Source organism: Meleagris gallopavo, chromosome 14 (assembly GCF_000146605.3).
Source record: "Meleagris gallopavo isolate NT-WF06-2002-E0010 breed Aviagen turkey brand Nicholas breeding stock chromosome 14, Turkey_5.1, whole genome shotgun sequence".
In the NCBI taxonomy this organism is placed as follows: Eukaryota; Metazoa; Chordata; class Aves; order Galliformes; family Phasianidae; genus Meleagris; species Meleagris gallopavo.
In genome coordinates this window covers 12,959,068-12,977,853 of record NC_015024.2, presented here as the reverse complement: position 1 = coordinate 12,977,853, position 18,786 = coordinate 12,959,068, and the positions used below count along the sequence as shown (strand labels likewise).

At 45.7% G+C, this 18,786-nt stretch overlaps 1 protein-coding gene across 4 annotated transcripts in view; it reads left to right on the top strand.

The window, feature by feature from the left end:
- Positions 1-7,245: 7,245 nt before the first annotated feature.
- CADPS (calcium dependent secretion activator) overlaps positions 7,246-18,786 on the top strand; it is a 147,048-nt gene continuing 135,507 nt past the window's right edge. For all 4 annotated transcript variants that reach the window (XM_031555608.1, XM_031555609.1, XM_031555610.1 and 1 more), the window contains exons 1-2: positions 7,246-7,355; positions 9,812-10,144. In XM_031555608.1, coding sequence (XP_031411468.1) covers positions 9,842-10,144 — 303 coding nt within the window. In that variant the 5' untranslated portion in view covers positions 7,246-7,355; positions 9,812-9,841. The remainder of the gene's footprint in view (positions 7,356-9,811; positions 10,145-18,786) is intronic.

The window sequence follows — 18,786 nt, the reverse complement described above, 5'->3', positions numbered from 1 at the left end:
ATGGAAAGCAGCATTGAGGGGTGTTATTTGGTTTTAATTAAACTGAGCAGGAGGTGAAAGGTAAAAGGAAACTAGCACGCCTGTCAGAGGCACCAAAGGAAGAGGGATATTCTCCCAGGAAGTTGTGATATCCCTCCTGTCCTTACCAGATGCTCCCGAAGGTTGTAGCAGAGCTCAGACCACTTGCTGCAAAGCCAGCCAGCAGATGGCCTTTCTCTTATCTCAAAGACTGTTATCAAGCTGCATGCCTAATTTCACGCAGGCAGCTAATTGACCTCTTTGGAGGCGCCAGTGCAGGACCTGCATGCACTGCACATGTGCTTCATGTGCACCATGGTGAACACAATTTGCCATGGCTGCATTTCATTTTTATTTACAGCACAAAACTGAGAAATGGGCAATGCTTCCTCCAGCCTCCCCTGCTGGGCGAGCGGACTCTGAGCTTGGAAATCTGGGAACTTGTTTGAGGTAAACTGGACCTGAAGGTATATTCCCATGGGGCTCTCACCCCATCTCTGGGATCCCTGAGAAAAGTCACCAGGTTTGCTTCTTTCATTTTCAGCCTCCTGTAATATTCCGGTTGAATACAGGGGCTTGGAAAATTTGGATAACTTTAACAGTGCATTTCCTTAAAGTAGGTAAGAACAATTGTAATAATAAACCTTTCCAGTGGAAATCATTATTATTGCAAATAATGTATCCTGATGCCTTTCTCAATGATTTATGTACATGCCAGCCACCGTGCCAGTGCCAGTTCCCACACCTCGTCTCTGTGCAGCAATGGGAATGCAAATGCAATGCTCTGTTTTCTAGCAGCAGTTTGCTGCCTTGCACCAAACTACCTTCTACCAAACTTTTTCTTCCAGCGCCAAGCAACGTGCCCTTGTAAAATCTGAGATTACTCATTTCAGCAGGAAATGTGAGGAGGAGGAGGAGGTACGCTGAAGTTTCACACCTTTTCTCTTGTTTTTCATCTAGAAATGAGTTCTGTTCTGGCTTGAGTGATTGATTGAACCCTTTTCAAGTGCTGTCTGAAGGAGACAACTGATCTTCTACTGAATCGCAGATATGTTTGGCTCTTAGATTTTCTTAAAACTGAGAATGTTTTCTTTCTTAGAGTTTGTTTCCTGGAAGTCACAGTACATGCACAGAATAAGGGAAAACTTCAAATATGACAAGTTGTTCTTAGCCACAGCCTTGGTGTGTAATAGGTTAGATCTCTTGCTGGGGTGCTTTGAAAAGTGGTTGCCTTTGGGCAAGACCCATTGCTTTGACTTGCCTGTGCTTCCCCTTCCACCCCACTAAGCCCATCTCAAGCTGCTTTAGATGGCAGCCCTCTCTTCTAGGGGGCTGACAGTTTTTCTTGGAGCAGAGCAGTGTGTGGGTGCGAGCAGGGCTCAGCACTTCAGCCCTGTGTGCCTGGAAGCTTCTCGCCAGTTCTTGCTGTATTGTTCAGTAGCATCAAAGGTATTACCTCCCCTGCTAACTTTACCAGGCTGAAAATGGCACTTTTCACAGAGGCTGGGACACACCAGGAGTCCTTTAGTCTCCATTCATTTGTCCGTCTCTCTGCTCAGTAAGAAGTGTTCTTAAAATAGCCTGTGAAATGGAGGAGAAAGTCAGAGCTTAATGATGAAAAAGGTGCAAAAATAACTCAAGTGATGGTGGACACATGTACCTTTTTGTTCAGAGACAGGACTGTTTGTTGTTTGCAGATCTGAAGTGTCAGTCCAAGATCTTTGGATCACATTAAAGCTTTCAAATCAGTGTGAGCTGCTGTACACATTAACCAGCAAGGACGATTAGTTCTGCAGTATGTAAGGTCTGCCTGGAGTGGGAACATTGAGATGAAAATAGTTCAAATGGTGATTTGAAAGTGTCCCTCTAAAAAGTAGCTTGCTTTCTTCTCCCACAGCCCACCATCCTGGTCCACAAGAGGTTCTCAGTCTTCTCATGCATGTAGCTGCTTCTGAAGAGAAGCAAAGTGCTGCTGTTCTCTTTAAGATAGGAGATGAGGCACAAAAGAAGTGGACAGTAGGGCTGTTGGAGAGCAAGGACTTACCTGGGAGCTGTTCTCTGAGGCACACGCCAGCACGGTCAACTTGTGTTCCCACTCTGTCCTTCACCCTCTTCTTGGGCTTATTTAAGTTTTGGATAATTAGCAGTCCTTAGGTTGTGCCTGGGATCTACTATTGCCTTGCACTTTGGGGAAATGTTTGATCTGAATGAAAAAAAGGAACTACTTACAAGGGGAGATGCAGAGCTGGATGGACACACCTGATAGAGACAGGTAAGTGGTAAGGACAGTAGGCATCTTCTGGTGTCCCCATTCAGGCTTCCTGTGTAGCAGCAGGTTGCAGATGGAAGATGTCAGGGGAAGGTGATCATGGCAGGCCCCAAACCCTGACTTTGCTTTGCTCTTACAGCAGCACACATCATTGCATTTCAGAAAGTGGGAGCAACCATAATAATGTTTAATGTCATTCATGTGTGTCTAAAGAATGGCATGGTGAATCACAGAAAAGAAATGACATTGAGAGAACAAAAAAGAGTGAGCATTTATGTCCCTGCAGAAAAGTGTTTTCTGCAACGAGCAGCATCACTGGGAGCTGAGAGGAGCAGGCGGTGCATTCCCTCTGGCAGCACCCTGCCCCATAGCAGGCTCCAAGCACTCATCCTGGAGTAAGGGATGTGCTATGTGTGTGTCCTGGGAGCAGTGATGTTGGAGTCCGTAAATCACAGATGGGTTCCTGTCTGTGAGTGTAGGCACAGGGAGGGAAGGGCACGTGCCTGCCTGTTGTGCCTGGAAAGATGCATTGCGGCTGTCAGGAGCCAAAGCACAAGGAGCTCTCTGGTAACAAATATTAAACTTCCCTGAAACAGCCAGAAAAAACGCTGTTAGGCAGCTGGGAGGACTTCCCTGAGATGCACAGTTAATACTGCTTGCTTACATTGATAGCAACAAGCCAGTGACATTCAGCAGTCGGCAAAGCAGCCACATCTGCCTGGGAGAGAAGGCAATTAAAAAGACAAGTGCTGGGGACATAAGCCACCCCCTGGAGTCCCCTCTCCTGTCAGAGAGAGCAGCACCAGCACAGGAGGAATGTGCTGCAGTTCCCAGCTGCAGGACAGCCTGCTGGCTGGGTTTGTAGGGTTGTGCCCATAGCTGGGACTGTGGGGCAGGTGCAGAGCTAGAGGTGATGTATCAGTAGAGGTGGTCAGAGATTTAGTGCTGCGTACAAAGGTGATAAAAAGCAGTGGCAGGTGTGTTCTTGAGCATCTTCCCTGAAGCAGCTGCTCTGGCTCCTTTGGGCCAGGAGTAGTTGCCCCCCTTATGGCTTTCCACTGGGGTGTGTGCCCCTCAGCACCAATGCTCAGCTGCTCTGACCCCTAGCACATCCCTTCCTTGTCCATAGTTCAAGCCATGGCCAACTTTCTGGCTGTGGAAGCACTGACAGCGAGGGATGCTCATTCGAAAGCTTGCTTTAGCTTTCTCCTAAATTACCTGGTGCTGAGGAGCAGTAAAATATTTATTAGATGTTACAAAACCAAGCCCAGAACAACAGCCTGCTGAGCAGTTAAATATTCCTCCTTGCGGTTGTACTGGAACAGCAGGTGTCCTAAGGAAATAGAGCTTTATCTGCTCCCGGTTGTGTGCTGCAAGCTGATCGCTCTGAGACAAAAGAGAGATGCTCCCTCTGGGAATTCCCCGCGGTATTCCACTGAGCTGCTTCTTGCCAGACACAGGTGGTGCTGATGCTGACACGGTGCCTGCAGCGCAAAGGGCTTCCAGGCTCCTGGCTCTGATATCCCTCTGTGTAAGTGCATCGACTACTGGTTTGTCAGAGGCTAATTGAAGTCCTTACTGGATGAGCTGGATCTTCTTTTGCTGGTGTTCCATGATTTGCTTAGGACTGTGGTAGGGAGATGGCACATAACAGAGTTTGTTCTGCCCCATTTCTCAGGTCACCAGGTTGTTCTGGGCACACAGTTTCTTGAATGTCAGACCAAGAAGGCAGGAAGCATTTGGATGCCCAGATGATCCAGCTGCTGGTGAACTCTTCCCAAGAATGTGTTCTGCTACAGGGAGCTTCTCTGCCAAGTGTTTGCCAAAACGCCCTGCAGGTGATGCCAAGTGCTAAGGGTGCCCTGCCTGGTACCAGCACCAGTAGTTCACCATCCCTGGGTCAATTAATTACCACTTTAACATGCACATGTGTATTTTGGCTGCCAGATAAACATGTGCTGCAGATAAAGGCTGTGAAATGCTCCACTGTACGAACAGACCATGACGGTGACTTGAGGCGTTCACTTGGGTCCAGTATGTGCAAGCAGGGCATTCTGCAGTTTCTGTCAAATGCAGAAATGGCTGTTATTTCTTGTGTAAAGGCTGCTGGGCCTTGCAAGTGGTTGTGGGAAAAGCAGGAAGGGCTGGAAAATGAAGGGAAGGTCGTTAGAAGGAACCTCTGTGAGCCACCACAGTGCTCCTGTTTGCTCCCGGCTCTTTTCATCTTTATGTTTACAACAGAGAGCACTGCTGAAACTAAGTTTAATATAAAAGCAATTAATTCTGGCTAAAACTGACTTTCTAGATAACCTCTGTAACAATAATATGGACACGGATCAATACAGCTGTGCTGTTTCACAGCCTGGTGGAAGAATGATGGTCCTGTTAGCCATGGGCTGATCCATGCTGCACGTGTACTGTATCAGAGAGGCTCTCCCTTGCTGTTGATGTGAAAATGTGTCTAGAGCTTGGGGTGAGGAGGAGGCAACCGACACTCCAGTAGAGAAAAACCCGGTGATTCATTTCCACAGCCCCCGGGAGCTCGTGTGCCAGATGAGTATTGGGAGCTTCTGTGTATTTGAAGAAGCATCATTTGTTTTGAAGGTAGCCCATTCAATATTGAGGAAGGAGCAGAAAGTATTGCTGCTAGGTAGTATTACAGGAATTGAACAAGCAAAGACTTGTGGAGAATGTACTACGAAATAACCTGGGAAAAATAATAAAAATGTCATGCACATTGATAAAATCCCTAATGAAAAGCCTCTTAGCTCAGGAGATCTGTGCTCCTAGTTTGTCTTGTGCCTTGGCACAGTGATTTCAATGTTGCCTGCAGTTTTCCTATTTCTTTTCTTGATTTCTTATGGCTTTTATTCTTTCGCCATTCCTGCTTGACATTCACACTGGTTGCTAATGCAATATTGTCAATACATTTAATTAACGTCCTGATTTTCTTCTCTTCCAGATAATTAAATGCTTAATAAAAACAGACCTAGCACCTTCCCACAGGTATCTCCCACTTATCACTACATTGTCTCTGTCTCGTCTTGTTGCTGACCCAGTTTTCTTTCCAATTACATCAGGAGATTCCATCAGCTCAGATAAGTCTGGATCCCGTTTTACATCTGATGCTGTGGGTATTGCCCAAGGGTTCGTGCTATCTGTAGTGCTGTTAGCAAATGCTACGAAGGGTTTTAGGTGTCTGACAAGGCAGGTGGACTCTTCTATCCAAAAACTGAATCCTGCCAACCTCACGGGCAGGAGCTTGGCAGTGATTTTCTGCAGGGCTTGTTTCAGAATGACCACGCTGAGGTGGTTTAGAGGGATGGTTCTTGTTTCACCCCTGGTGATGCTGAGCCTTGTTGTGTGTGTCAGACTCTGTGAAGTCCGGGTGCTTCTTAGACTGCTGTTTTGGGAGTGAGAATGACCATTCTTCCTGGCACCTACGCTGGTAGCAAAGGCTGTTGCGTGCTTTCTGAAGCAGAGATAGCCAGTCTTGCTTTATGTAGCTTTGATGAACACCTCTCTATAAGCACCAGAATAAACTAATACCAGATTATCACATTATACTGCCATTGCTCACTAACCCTCCTCAGCAGGGTGTTGCAGAATTAATTACCAGTATTTGTGGTGTTCGTTACTGCAGTCCCCAAACACCACACACGGTGCATCATCCAGACGTACTGATATTTATCGTCACATTTTCCAAGTGGTCCCTCTCCTGCTTTTTATCTCTAGCCGTGTTTACTAGGCTTCATTATACTCTAGTCATTTGGATCTCTGTAGTTTTTGATGCTTTATTCAAAGCCATTTAGACCTTTAGAGCCATTACTTTTATTTCTTTCATCCATTCTAATGGGCTTTCTCCTTCTGCTGGCATAGGAGCAAGAAAAAACGCTTCTCTTACCCTTTCCTAGACCTTCTGGTCATTAGTTAATAATTATCCTAATTTTTACTGCTCTCTTTTCCCTCTCAGTTTGAAGTTGTCATGTATACATCTTGTTTTGTTCCTTCTCTTTTGTCTAAATTAATTCTTATCCTCAAACCTGAAGTAGGCACATAGCAAACCGGACACAACAACGCTGAAATCCTGCAGCCCTTCAGATGAGTGTTACCCACATCTGAAAGTGTTTTACTGCCACTGCTGATACATTACTTACGTACCTGCTGTAACACTGTGCAATGAGCTGAAAAGGTGGTGGTGTTTGTTTTTTTTTTTTAGCTGTTTTTAAATTGACAGATAAATTGGCAAAATAATGGTGTGTTATCTTACAAGGCTGAAATAAAGCCCTGTGAACCTTTCATTGATATAATTGTGCCAAAATTAGAGTTCTCTTGTAAGTTGTACTGGCTGCGTGATGGGCAGAAACTGTTTTGAGCAGTGAAGGGACAGCAAAGTCTTTGTTTTGATAAGGTGAACAGGTTTGCCCTTGAATTCGCATTAAATGGTATCAAATTCTTTCACCACTGGTCCTGACTGAGGTTTCATCTGTGACAAACCAATAGAAGCCAACAATACATAAATAAATAAATGAAAAACACCCAAGAGATGAGTCCTCATCTTCTGGAAAGCAAAGCAAAGCTAACTGGGGAGAGAAAATACTGTGTCTGCCAGCCATGCACACAACAGTCTGCTTTTGACTTTGGTGTCCTGAAGTGGTAAGAGTCTGTTGCATTAAAAGCAGTAAAAGTTCATTTTGTGGTGGTGGAGTTGCTCAGAAATGATGTTCAGGGTAATTTTTAGATGCTTGTGATTCTTAAATGAACAGGATGAAGAGTACGCGTGTATGGACAGACGGGTGACTCCTCATCCTCATTCCACCGCTCACCCCAAAGGGGAGCAAAAATGCATGTCATAAGCACCTTGCAGAGATACTGTAGGAGAATATGTGTGGGTTTTTTTTCCTCCTATATAAATCTTTCTTGACTAATGTTGTCCTTTCGGTGTGTTTTTCAGATTAGTAAGCAGCAGCTCCAGACAATCAAAGATCGTTTCCAGGCCTTTCTCAATGGAGAAACCCAGATTGTGGCAGATGAAGCATTTATAAATGCTGTCCAGAGCTACTATGAGGTAAGCAGAGGTGATTTCACTGCTCATATGAGTCACTGTTCTCACCTTTTTTATGGACAGGGTCAAATTTTGAACGAATGGACTCTCTGTACTTCGCACTTGCCCTTTTTTTGGTGCTTTGTTGACAGAGTTTTTCCTTTTTTAACACATCACAAGATTTGTGAAGCTCAGGGTGTGCAGATGTGTTGTCCGTAACTCAGCAGCGGCTCTCCCATGCTCCATGGCGTGTCCCATAAGTAGATTGTGGAGCAGCTCATCCTTCCTTTGCATTGAGAGAGATCTTCCTGATCTTCTAACCAACCTGTTTTAAAACACTTACAAGTGCTCTAAAGCACTGGAGGAGGGGGGGGAGGTGTACACCACCAAAACTAGATGGCTCTAAAGAATGTGGAACATCTCTCATAACTGTGCCAAAGAACGATTGTGTGCCTTTCTTTTTTCACCTCTTTATGTGCAGCCTTTTTTAAAATCTTTTCTCAGAAGGAAAGAGGTTCTGTTTTTGCAGGAAATCAGAGCTTGTGATTTGTATGAGGAGGATTGCTTGTTTTTTGTTGTTTTTTTTTTCCTAGCCTTTCTGCAAACCATTTGTCTTTCTCCCTAGAGCTGTACTGTCATAAAAGGTGAAGATTTTGAATTGCCTACATAAAATATTTCTGTGGAAGTGGAATCTGAGAGGTCCAAAATCAGATACTGAAACTGAAGAGAATTTTAACTCTATTTAAAAAACAAATGACAGCAGCTGCTTCTGTGGTAGGAAAGCACAAATTATCCCTGGATTAAGTCTATTAAGCTGGCCTAATAGTTACTTCTCCATCATTCTCCATACAGGAAGGAAGCTGAGAGTAATTTACATCTCTTATCAGGAAAGAAATTGCCAAGGGATCCTCAGTTTATCGCAGCTTCACTGAACAGATGCTCTTAGAGAAAGTTTTCAAGATGGCGTGAGCTGCATTTTAGGATGTAAGAGCAGCATAATCTGTTTAGATGAGATTAGTGGGCAGGAGAATGAAACTGCTTATAAACAGACAAAATACATCCCTGTTTCACTGGTGACTCTGTCTGAAAGCATCTCCTGACCAGCTCCAGAGTCCTGTGCTATGTAATTACATCAAGTAATCAAACTTTCAAATAACAACTATACATTTGGATGTATTCAACTGGATGCTTCACTAGAATTGTCCTACATAACTCAGACCACAAAAAGCATGATGCATCCCTATCTGTCTTTTAGAGCAACTTTCCAGGCTTGGTTCCAGTGTTGCAAGACAAGGCTGTGTGCAGCGGTGATATTGGCTGTGACCTCCTGCTGTCTATTACAGTCAGCAAGCTGAGCAATTTCTCAGTTGCAGGCTGTGCTGGGATCTTAGATTCCGATAGCTGTCACCTGTTATCTAACCTGAAAGCCCCTGCGCACACCCAGGATGTTATCACCAGTGTTCAAGCGCTGTAAGGATAAGAGGGGTGTGCTGGTATTGTTGCTGCACAGGCTCTCCTCAGAGCTGGGCTGGTCCTGGAGGAAGACCCACTTCCATTCCTGATAGACACCTGTGTTACTGAGCATCTGCGAACATAGAGTACCACGTTGCTGAGCAATACAAAAACCTACCATGTCTTCAAGTCATCCTTGAGCTTTTTAATTATTGAGAGCTGACAGATACACCCCTGTGCTGGCACACCTTCTTCCCAACCTGCCACATTTGTCAGTTCTCAGCATTATTAATAAAACTTCTCACTAGCACTGATCGCCCTTCTGCCTTCAGGGCTTGAAGGGGGGACAGCCAGCACAACGTTTCCCTGTCACCCTCTCACCCCTTGGCTCTCTATGGCTCCCATGGAATCTCCTGCTGTGCTGGGCCCTGTTACATCTGGACCCTCTGTTCTTGCAGTGGTAAGAACACCTTCATCAGATGTCTTCTCCCTCCTGCTGCCCATGTCCTGCACCTCGCAGGGTGGCCTGCAACGGTCTGGTCTGGTTTAGTAGCTTGGTGTAAGTCTGGTTTCCCCGTGCGTGGCTACATGGATCTATGCAATGCCGTTGATCTGAAGTAGGATGACTGGACCCCTGCTAACAAGGCAGAATTCGGCTGGGTGGACGTAGTTATGCAGTAACTTTCTTATTAAAACATTTGATAGGGTAAAATATAATCCTTCTTTCCTGAATGGCATTTACTTATCAGGCAAAGCGTTGCGGTGGCATTGCCTGAAGACCTACATTGCATCAGTGTTTCCATTCTAGCAGACACAAAGCAGGAGCTTTACCTGATTTCATTAACATCACACCATACAGATGCAGCCTCTGTCAGTCTGGCAGCATGTGGTTGTTGAGTGGGAAGTTGGAAAGCACGTTGGTGATGAGTTAGCACTTCTCCTGGCAGTGAAATGCTATTTGTGGTCCTTGAGGAGCGAGGGGGGATTGTTTTTAACCAACACCATCTGAACTCACCCTTTCCTCACAGGTGTTTTTGAAAAGCGATCGCGTTGCAAGGATGGTGCAGAGCGGGGGGTGCTCAGCCAATGACTCCCGAGAGGTCTTCAAGAAGCACATCGAGAAGAGGGTGCGCAGCCTGCCCGAAATTGATGGCCTCAGCAAGGAGACGGTCCTGAGCTCCTGGATGGCGAAGTTTGATGCCATTTACCGCGGCGAGGAGGATCCCCGCAAGCAGCAGGCCAGGATGACGGCGAGCGCTGCCTCCGAGCTCATCCTCAGCAAGGAGCAGCTCTACGAGATGTTCCAGAACATTTTGGGGATCAAGAAGTTTGAGCATCAGCTGCTGTACAATGCTTGTCAGGTAAGGTCCTCCTCCTAGCGCAGGGGGGAAATGGGTTCATGGGGAAGTGATTGCTGATGGAAATAGCACCGTTATAAACTGGAGACTCTGGGTCTGACCAAATGAGAGAACTTCCAAAAGCAAAAGCGTTTTGGTTCATGGTGGGATTTGTGCACTGCCAGTTCCGTTCTGGCAGTCCAAGCAGGCTGCCTCCTCTTGAGTGTGTTTTTTCTCTGAGTTGGTTTCTTAGAGGTTTCTGTGGGTGTTTTAGGTAGTCTTTATAAAAGTTTTCTTTCCTGAAACCCCATAGAATTGCTGAGATGGGAAAATTTCATTCCTGAGCTCTGTGTCTGGTTGAGCAAGTCTTTGATGGGCCCAAGAGGGCTATTTTGCTGTGACTTGCTTGCCTTTATGCTGTCACATCACCCACCTAAATGACAGAAGCACTTTATTGCAGCCCGCAATAACCTTATTAGCGTTGGAAGCTCAGCTACCCTGAGGGTGAACGTCTTATGCAAACTCCCTTGTTTAGGGGAGAGGGGAAGCAGCACATTGCAGGGCAGGGCTGTGCGCCTGCAGTCCAGCACCTTGTTTCCCATGGCTGTTGCTTCCCAAAGCAGGGAACATCCCAAATCTCCACTCCCTTGGGGCTGCTCTGGTTGCAGCAAGTTCCTAGATGGATGCAAACCTTTCCTATGTCTCTTTTTTCCCCCTCAGTGAGATCTGGTTCCCCAGGGACGCTGGCCTGGGTGCTGCAGAGCTGCTCACATTGGCTCTGCTTGTGCCCCAGATTGTGGTCCTTCCATTGGGTATTGATATCTCAGCAGGATAAAGAATGGCGGTCACAGGAAGGGCATGGTAATCTAGGGAGAGTTTTCTGAGGAGGAGTAGACCCTGTAATTATGGGGTTCTGCTTCTAATTGGAATTAATACATTTGAGACCAATTCTGTCTTATGTCTAGACATTTCCAAGTTTGTTCAAGACATGCAAAATTATTTTGGATGTATTTTTTTTTTATCCTGTAAGGAGCTTAATTATCTTGCATTTGTTCTTCATCTCAGTTCTTTATGGCAGAGTGGGGAGAGGATAAACGTCCCTGACTAAGGCTTGTTTGCAGCAAAAGCAGTAGCAAGGACTGCATCAATCCTCATAAATTATATTTACAAACTAGGTTTCGTGCCTCTATCCGCTGATGGAGAACTTCTGTAAAATCAAAATCACAATTTTGTCAGTGGTGGGTTGAGAGCTGAGTCAGTTTTGCAGTTGTTTTTTCTAACCTGTACTCACTCAAGCCCTCAGACTCCCATCCTCCCTGACCTGCATGCAGCTCAGGAACTTGGATGGCTTGGAACTTGGATCTTACTCTCTTACTTTGTGGTTCCCAGGGATGCAGAAAGCAGTATTTGATCTCTACTGCACTGCTCTGTAGATGATCTCTGCTTTTGAGAGCCTCTCTGGCTGGCACCTTGAACCCAGTGGCAATTTGTGCTGGCTGCTCCCTGCAAATTGCCTTCTTGTATGCAGTAACCCATTTCCTGCTGTCGGCTGTAGCTGTATTCCGGAAGCCAAGAGTCTCTGTCTAATATACAGCGACAGCAAACCTGTAATTTGAGCTTCCAGGGGATGACATAATTTCTGCTGGAAGAGAGTATTAGCATGAGATTTGCTCAGTTCTTAGTACCTGCATAGCAAGGATGAGATGGGCACTTCGGTCCTGCCTTGGAGCACCAAAATTGCTGTGGACCTCCACTCCTACCTGTATTCTCCTAGTTAGTCTGTTGCAGGAGATATAATTAGAACTTATCAACCTGAAGGTGTTTTGTTTGATAAGGTTCCATGGGCAGCTCCCAGCACAAGCCAAAACTGCACATCACTCATCTGGAGTATTTTCTGCGGCAGAGCTGCTGGGCACAGTGACTGATGTGCACTGAGCAGTGGTTTGTGCTGCCCCTTTTCTTCTTTGTCTCTTATGATTAAGTGTTTATGCTGGTCTTGGAACAGATTTCCTGAATTACCTGTGGCTGGTGGAGGACCCCGGGTGCAGCTGCGTATGGGGGAATGGATGCAGGTTCTGTATTTTCAGATGTGCTGTGGCCATGGCAGGGCTGGGCGATGCTTCTGCATGATTTCCTTCCAGCTTCTCTGTCTCTCCTCCCCAACTTTGAATTTTCATCAATTCTCATTTAATGTATCTGCCTGACAAGTGCTTTTTTGCAAGCACTCTCCCAGTCTGTCAGCCTGTGCTGCAGATCAGCAGCTCTCTGCCTGCACATACAGCAGGAGCTGCGGCCCAGAGCTCTGTGGCCCCTCACACCTGAAAATGGTCATTGCTTTCCATTGAGTGTTTTATTTTAGTCCTGATTTATTTCAGTCAGTCCAATTATTTTGCTTCCCTGACGTGGGCTGGGTAAAATGGTTGTGTACTGTGTTAAATTACTGTGTTATGACTTCATACTCAGGTTTCATCTGAGTTAATTGGAAGTTAAGCTTAAATTCTTTTCTTAATAACCTGATTGAAGCTCCCGTCACCTGTTTCTGAAGAGCAAAATATGTGGGATGTTCTGTTTGTGGATAAACTTTAAGCAAAAGGAAGACATTGGTAGGGGTAAAGAGTGAGCAGGAATGGTGCTGAGTTCCAAAAAGTTGCTTGAAGTTCATTGTAGAGCAAGGAGCCTTTCTCTTATGTGCTCTCCTATTGCATCCTACTCACTAATTGCATAAAGATTGCATCACTGAGACTGCGTTTCGGTTCACATCTGAAATATTATTTCATTTATTCAGGAGGAGGATTTCAAAAGGGATTTTTTTCAATGCAGTATCCCCAGGTGGTATGAGATGAGTGAGTTTCTTAATGCGATGATACAGCAGGATCTGAGATAGCAAAAGGGACTGATGTGGTTGGAAAAGCATTTAGGAAACAAAGATGGGAAGCGGTGCTGTAGCAAAATGGATTTGGAGGGAAGTGTTGTTAGGCACAGCCTCTGAGTAGAGCATTTTAAATAATACAGAGACACTAAAGTTGATGTGCTTTTTGGTTTTGCACACAGTGTGGATTGGTGCCTCTGCTGAGGGAGAGGTGTTGGAGGTTTGGGGTTCTGCTCCAGAACTCAGGGCTTGGGCCTTGCAATGAGCTGTGGAGGAGTCATGCAGGAGAAACAGATGTTATTTTAAGGTGTTGGGCATTTCCAGACTTTGCTCTTTGCTGCAGTCAGCTTTTCCTTTGGTCCAGCTCTCTATTTCACACTGACTTTGGCTGAATTGCAACAGCATCTCTGGAAATCAGGCTGTGGTCTTGTTATTCCCCATCTGTAGGGCAGTGATTTACTTCTCTATCTCATACTGTGTCTGAAAGTCATTTTTAGCACACTCTGAAGAGGAGATGCAGTCGAGTGCTGTTCAGTTAATCCAGCTGCAATGATCCCATCCAGAGCCAATCTCTGATAAGCTGTGCGCTTCTGTCCGCCCGCGCTGGGCTCTCAGGCTGTCCCTGCAGCATTGCCTGAATTCACAGCCTGCAAAATCAGACTTTCTCTTCCTCCCAAGGCCTGAAGCGTTCCATGGCATTTTTGTTCTATCTGAAAAATGTCTGTGCTAAGCTTCCAATTTCACCTAATTCCCTTAGAATAAGGAACAAGTAGTTGAATATAGGCATGTCAGACCTGCTGAGTAATACATAGTAATGCATGATTGAAGGTCACGTTCTTTCAACATCTGTTCCTGTCCATCTGGGTGTAGGTGTAAGTTGCATGCACGTGTGTGTGGTACAGCACAGAGCACATACCAAGCCCCTATATCACCTGCAGGGATCAACACCACTCTTCTCTGCAGTTATTCTGCATGCTTTAAGGACCTGTGATCTCAGCTAGGAAGCTTTTCAACCCAAATCTTACCAGCCAGAGCTGGCTCAAAACTGGAATGCACTGTTATGACTGTTATTTATCCAGCTGAATTAGAATGCTGTGTCCAAAGGCTGACATCTCTCACAAAGCAGAAAGCTCTCTTGCCAAAAAAATTGGTTCCAGAGCTACTAATAGAAAAGATATTTAGAATTTCTGTCCCAGATCAAATATTTGATTTTAGCTCAATTCAGTATTATAGATGATCCACTGCAGTGGTATCTCTCCGTCTACCCATCCTTCATCCTTTTAGGTTGGATACTAGGAAAATCTTCTAATCCAAAAGAGTGATGATGCACTGGCACTGCTGCTCAGGGAATGGTGGAGTCACTGTCCCTGGAGGTGTTCCAGAACCATGGAGATGTGGCACTGAGGGATGTGGTCAGTAGGCAGTATTGATGGTAAGTGAATAGACTAGATGGCTGTAGAGATCATTTCCAACCTTGATGGTTCTATGATTCTGCAATTCATCTCTTCCATTCAGTTGGTTTTCCTGAACCTGATTTCAGTATGGTGTGTTGAGACCTGCAGGCCGTAATTGTTGGCAGAGATGCTGTGGTAGTGCTTGGAGGATGTGGTCTGCTTTGGTCCAGGGCTGGAACACATTGGGGCAGAATATAAGAGGCCTTCAGTAGCACAGACAGCGGGATGAAGGTTAGGCTGACCTCAGAATCGAAGCTTAGTTTGTGCCTCCTCTCAGAACCATGCACTTATCTTTTTTCTGATGAAAAATTCCCAGCCACACCTTGCGATGAGGGCTGAGCCCAGGGCATGGAGTTACCTGTCTGTGGGCATCTGTGTCTTCATTTCAGGGATACTTTTTAACATCAGATCACTAATTTCTGCTGCCCGTGTGAGAATTTTGGAGAACAGAGAGCAGTTCCTTTTCATTTTAGCTTCATTCTGGAGCTCAAAGTCTAGGAAATGGCCATCAGTAGTGTGCTGGATGTTTAGTGCTGGCTTTGTTGACCCCTGCAAAGGGCAGAGCAGATGATGACACAAAGCCAAGGGCTGCCCGTGTTCTTTGCCAAGGCCCAGAGCATTGGCCTGAGCCTGTTTCCTTTTTTCCTATCTCCTTTCACTCCTACAAAACACCTTTTGGTTGCTCCGCCAATCTCTGCACCAACAGCATCATCCCCCTGCCTCCCTTAGAACAAAGCTACCGCCAACCAAAACGGGCTGAGGGGCTTTCAAGACGATCAAAAGCCTCAAAATCCATAAAGCATCATACTCTGCTTTCAGTAATTCAGTATTTATTTCCATGGAAACAGAAATGGCAGCCCGGAGCCTTCTGCAGGGTTGTAATTACTCTTGTAGCAGCCCATGGCAGCCACAGCGTGCCTGTCAGCTGCAGCCGCTCCGAAGGACAGCTGTGATTTAGGGCTGGATGGGAAATTGAAAGAGGAATAAGCATTGGGAAGTGAATGGAATTTCCCCCTTTGTATTAGTGCAGTGTGGATACACACAGTGACTCAAGAAGAAGGGAAATTGCCCTTCTTTTGCTTTGAAGAGCTGCGTTTGCACGGGAGGGAGGAGGTGCTGAGAACTGGGGGTAAAGCAGGTGATGGAGGGATGTGGTGGCAGAGGGCAGTGCTGCTGGCCTGGTGTGTCACATCGCCGCTGTGTTTTGGGGAGGAAAAGGCATCAGTCAGTCTGTGTCAGGGCAGCCTGTGCAACACTGGGTGTTGGGTTTGTGCAGGACGTGTAAGGACGCCTGTGTGGGTTTGTTAGCTGTAGGGTCAGCCCGTGTTCTGTGCTGTAATGGACTGAGAGAGCAATCTTGGCCCCTGTAATTAAATTTAAAGCAAATTAGCTCTTCTATTAAACAAAATAAATCTGATGCAGCCTAATGCTGTATTCTCCAGCTATGGCTGATCAATCGCTCCTGCAAAGAGAAGGCAAATGCTGCTGAGCAGATGGTCTTGGCTGAGGCATGGTCAATTAAACTAATTAAAGATACTTTCATTTAATCAGAGGGTGTTTTAACCCTGTTAGCTGCCAGTTGGGATGTATGTTTTCGTGCACTAGGAACTTCAAGTTCTGGCCCCACTATGGACATCTTCTGGTTTTACAGTCCCTTTACAGAAACCAGAGTAGGATACATCCATAGAGCAGATGTTTAGCAGGGAAATTATAACATCGTGCAACAACAGTGAAGACTTGCAGGGGAAAAATGAGTCGCTTGCTTCTGATGCCCCCCAGAGATATTTATGGGATTAGAGAAGTCTTCTGTGCTGAGTCCTTCCCATGCCACCCCCTGGCAGATGGGTACAGGTGCCTCTCTGCAGCAAAGCCAGATGTCACTTGGTCAGCAGCCACTGGTGGCTTGCTGTAGCAAGTTATTCAAGGGGCAAGGAGAGGTTTTGGTATCCATAAAGGCTCTGGGCAGCCTCTCATTTCAGCTCTCTTCTGGGGTACAAAATGTTTTTGCTGCAGAAACCCGCAGGGCTCATTCAAGCCAAAGTTCTTTTTGATTTGCTTAATGGAGCACACAGTTATTTGTCACAAGTGGGCGTCTTTACCATTCCCTGTCCCACATCTCTGATCTCCCTGATGCCCTCTCCTATCATCCCAGTGACTGGTGACCCCAGCCAACAAGGCAAGTGTTACCAAGAGCTTGCTGATCTAATGGAAGAAGCACACAAATTATCTCAAATTGCAGCAGAGAGGACTAACACTAACAGCCCTTAGTGACACAGTCAATGGGCAGCACTGAGGGACTGCAGCATCCCTCTGCTTTTCCAACAGCTCGTGCAAATTAAATTACAAACAGTTGTGCTTTATCCAGAGGGCTACGTGGGCAGCTTCATGCATCACACCAGATCTGTCCTACTCAGCAGTATTGATCCCTGCAGGTACATTAGGGCTGAAATGAGGGTGATTTTCAAGATGTTCATCCTTTTGTGAAAGTGTTTTTTTTATTCTTCTATTTAGTGAGGGTTTTTCTGTGGTGTGGTGTCAGCAGAATGTTCTTTGTTGTCTTCCTGGACTGATTACCACTGACATATCTCTTCAGTTTTATTTTTGTTTCAATTGGCCCATGAATACTTCTCATCAACTGCATTCATGCTGCAAAGGAATGCATAAAATAACCATGGTTACCTTATGAAACATCAATGGCTTGACATTTTCAATCTACCTTAACCTCTCTATTTAGGAACTGCTAATTCTCTTCTTTCACCAACAGTCTATTTGTTGGCATGACTTTCCTGCTTCTTAGCCAGACTGACTTTTTTTCATTGAATCAGGAGCCTCACTTCAAATGCATATTTATTAATACCATTCTGATTCCTTGCCACCACTTTGCATTTGGGAAAGACTAAGCTAAGCAGCCTATTCCTGACATCTAGTAGGACCAGCTGGGAAAAAAATCCGAAGGACTGAACTGTGAGCTGATCTGCTGATGCTGACACTTGCAGGCTAGCAGAGAGCTCTGGGAAGGGTAACACTTTCATCCTCAGTGGGAGAACTGTGTCAGTGCCTGCTGCCTGGCAGCTTCCAGTGCTCAGCTTTGTCACAGGAGCAGACCAGAGCCCATGGGAGGGCAGGAAAGTGAACCTTCCCTGGCACAGCTGTACGGAGGGAGATGCTGAAGCACTGGAGAGGGTTTTGCAGAAGCTAGAGAAACAGGACAAGTTCTTGAGCATCATTAAATGTGACAATATAAGGGAAATGTAACTTGAAAGCATTTCATTGGAGAGGAGATTTGGGATGGCACAAAATAGACATTGCAGAGGCGTTTCCCTTTGTTGGCAGAGAGGAAACTGCTGGTGAAAAGTTGGGGAGCAAATGGAGAAGTTGCTGAATTCAGGGAAACCTCTTTGCCCTGACAGCCCTAATGATCTCCACTCACAACACCCAGTGGGTCTGCCCAAGACCTACCCTGTCAAAAATGGTTGAGTATGGTGGCAAAAGGCGATAATTAAAAAATAGACATTTTATTGCTGATCTCCCAGTAAGCAGCCTGGAATTTAACTGCAGTGAGTTGTATGGAGGATTTTGAGTTGGGCTCCCACATGGCCTGGTTCCTGGAGATGGGACTCACCTCTCAAAATACCATGTTTATTTCAAGCCATCCCTCATTGCACTAGCTTTGGACTCAGTGCAAGCCATCAGAAGTAAAAAGAAGTTCCTCAGCATGCCTTGTGTTTTTATTAGGAAAGGAAAATGTCACCCCTCCTCTTTGTCTTTCCCTCAACCAGAGATGGCGAGCAGAAGACGTGACAAAGGAATGACCCCCTTGGCCCCCTTCTGAGAAAGCAATCTTGTTTTTTATTTCGGCAGCATTTGTTCCCTGCAGTACATGTTCCTGTCAATCAGCCCAGGAGGCCTTCAGAGACAGAAGGGGTGTTATCCAGACCTCTCTCTCTTTAAGCAACTAATGCTAACTGCAAAAGAACCCATATGGGATGCTTAACTTGAGGAAGGCTGGAATACTTAATAAGACATAACTGGTGCATGACCCTGCACTATGTTAATGCCTCTTTCTTCCTTTTAACTAGAAAAACAATGCAGTGGCTAGAATTTAATTTTGCTCGTAGGTCTTTAATTTGAATTCCCCATGAAAATCTCAGCACTTTGCAGCCTCACATGTGTATTTTATCACAGAAATCTTGTCGCTTTCCCAGGAGACCCTCAATGCCTTTCACATGGGCAGTGGTGACGTGTAGCAGTGGCTGTGCTGGAGGCTGGTGCCAGAACTCCATGGTCTTCATTCCCACCAGGAATATCTTATCTGAGCATCAGGGCTGCTTTTCTCTGAGCTG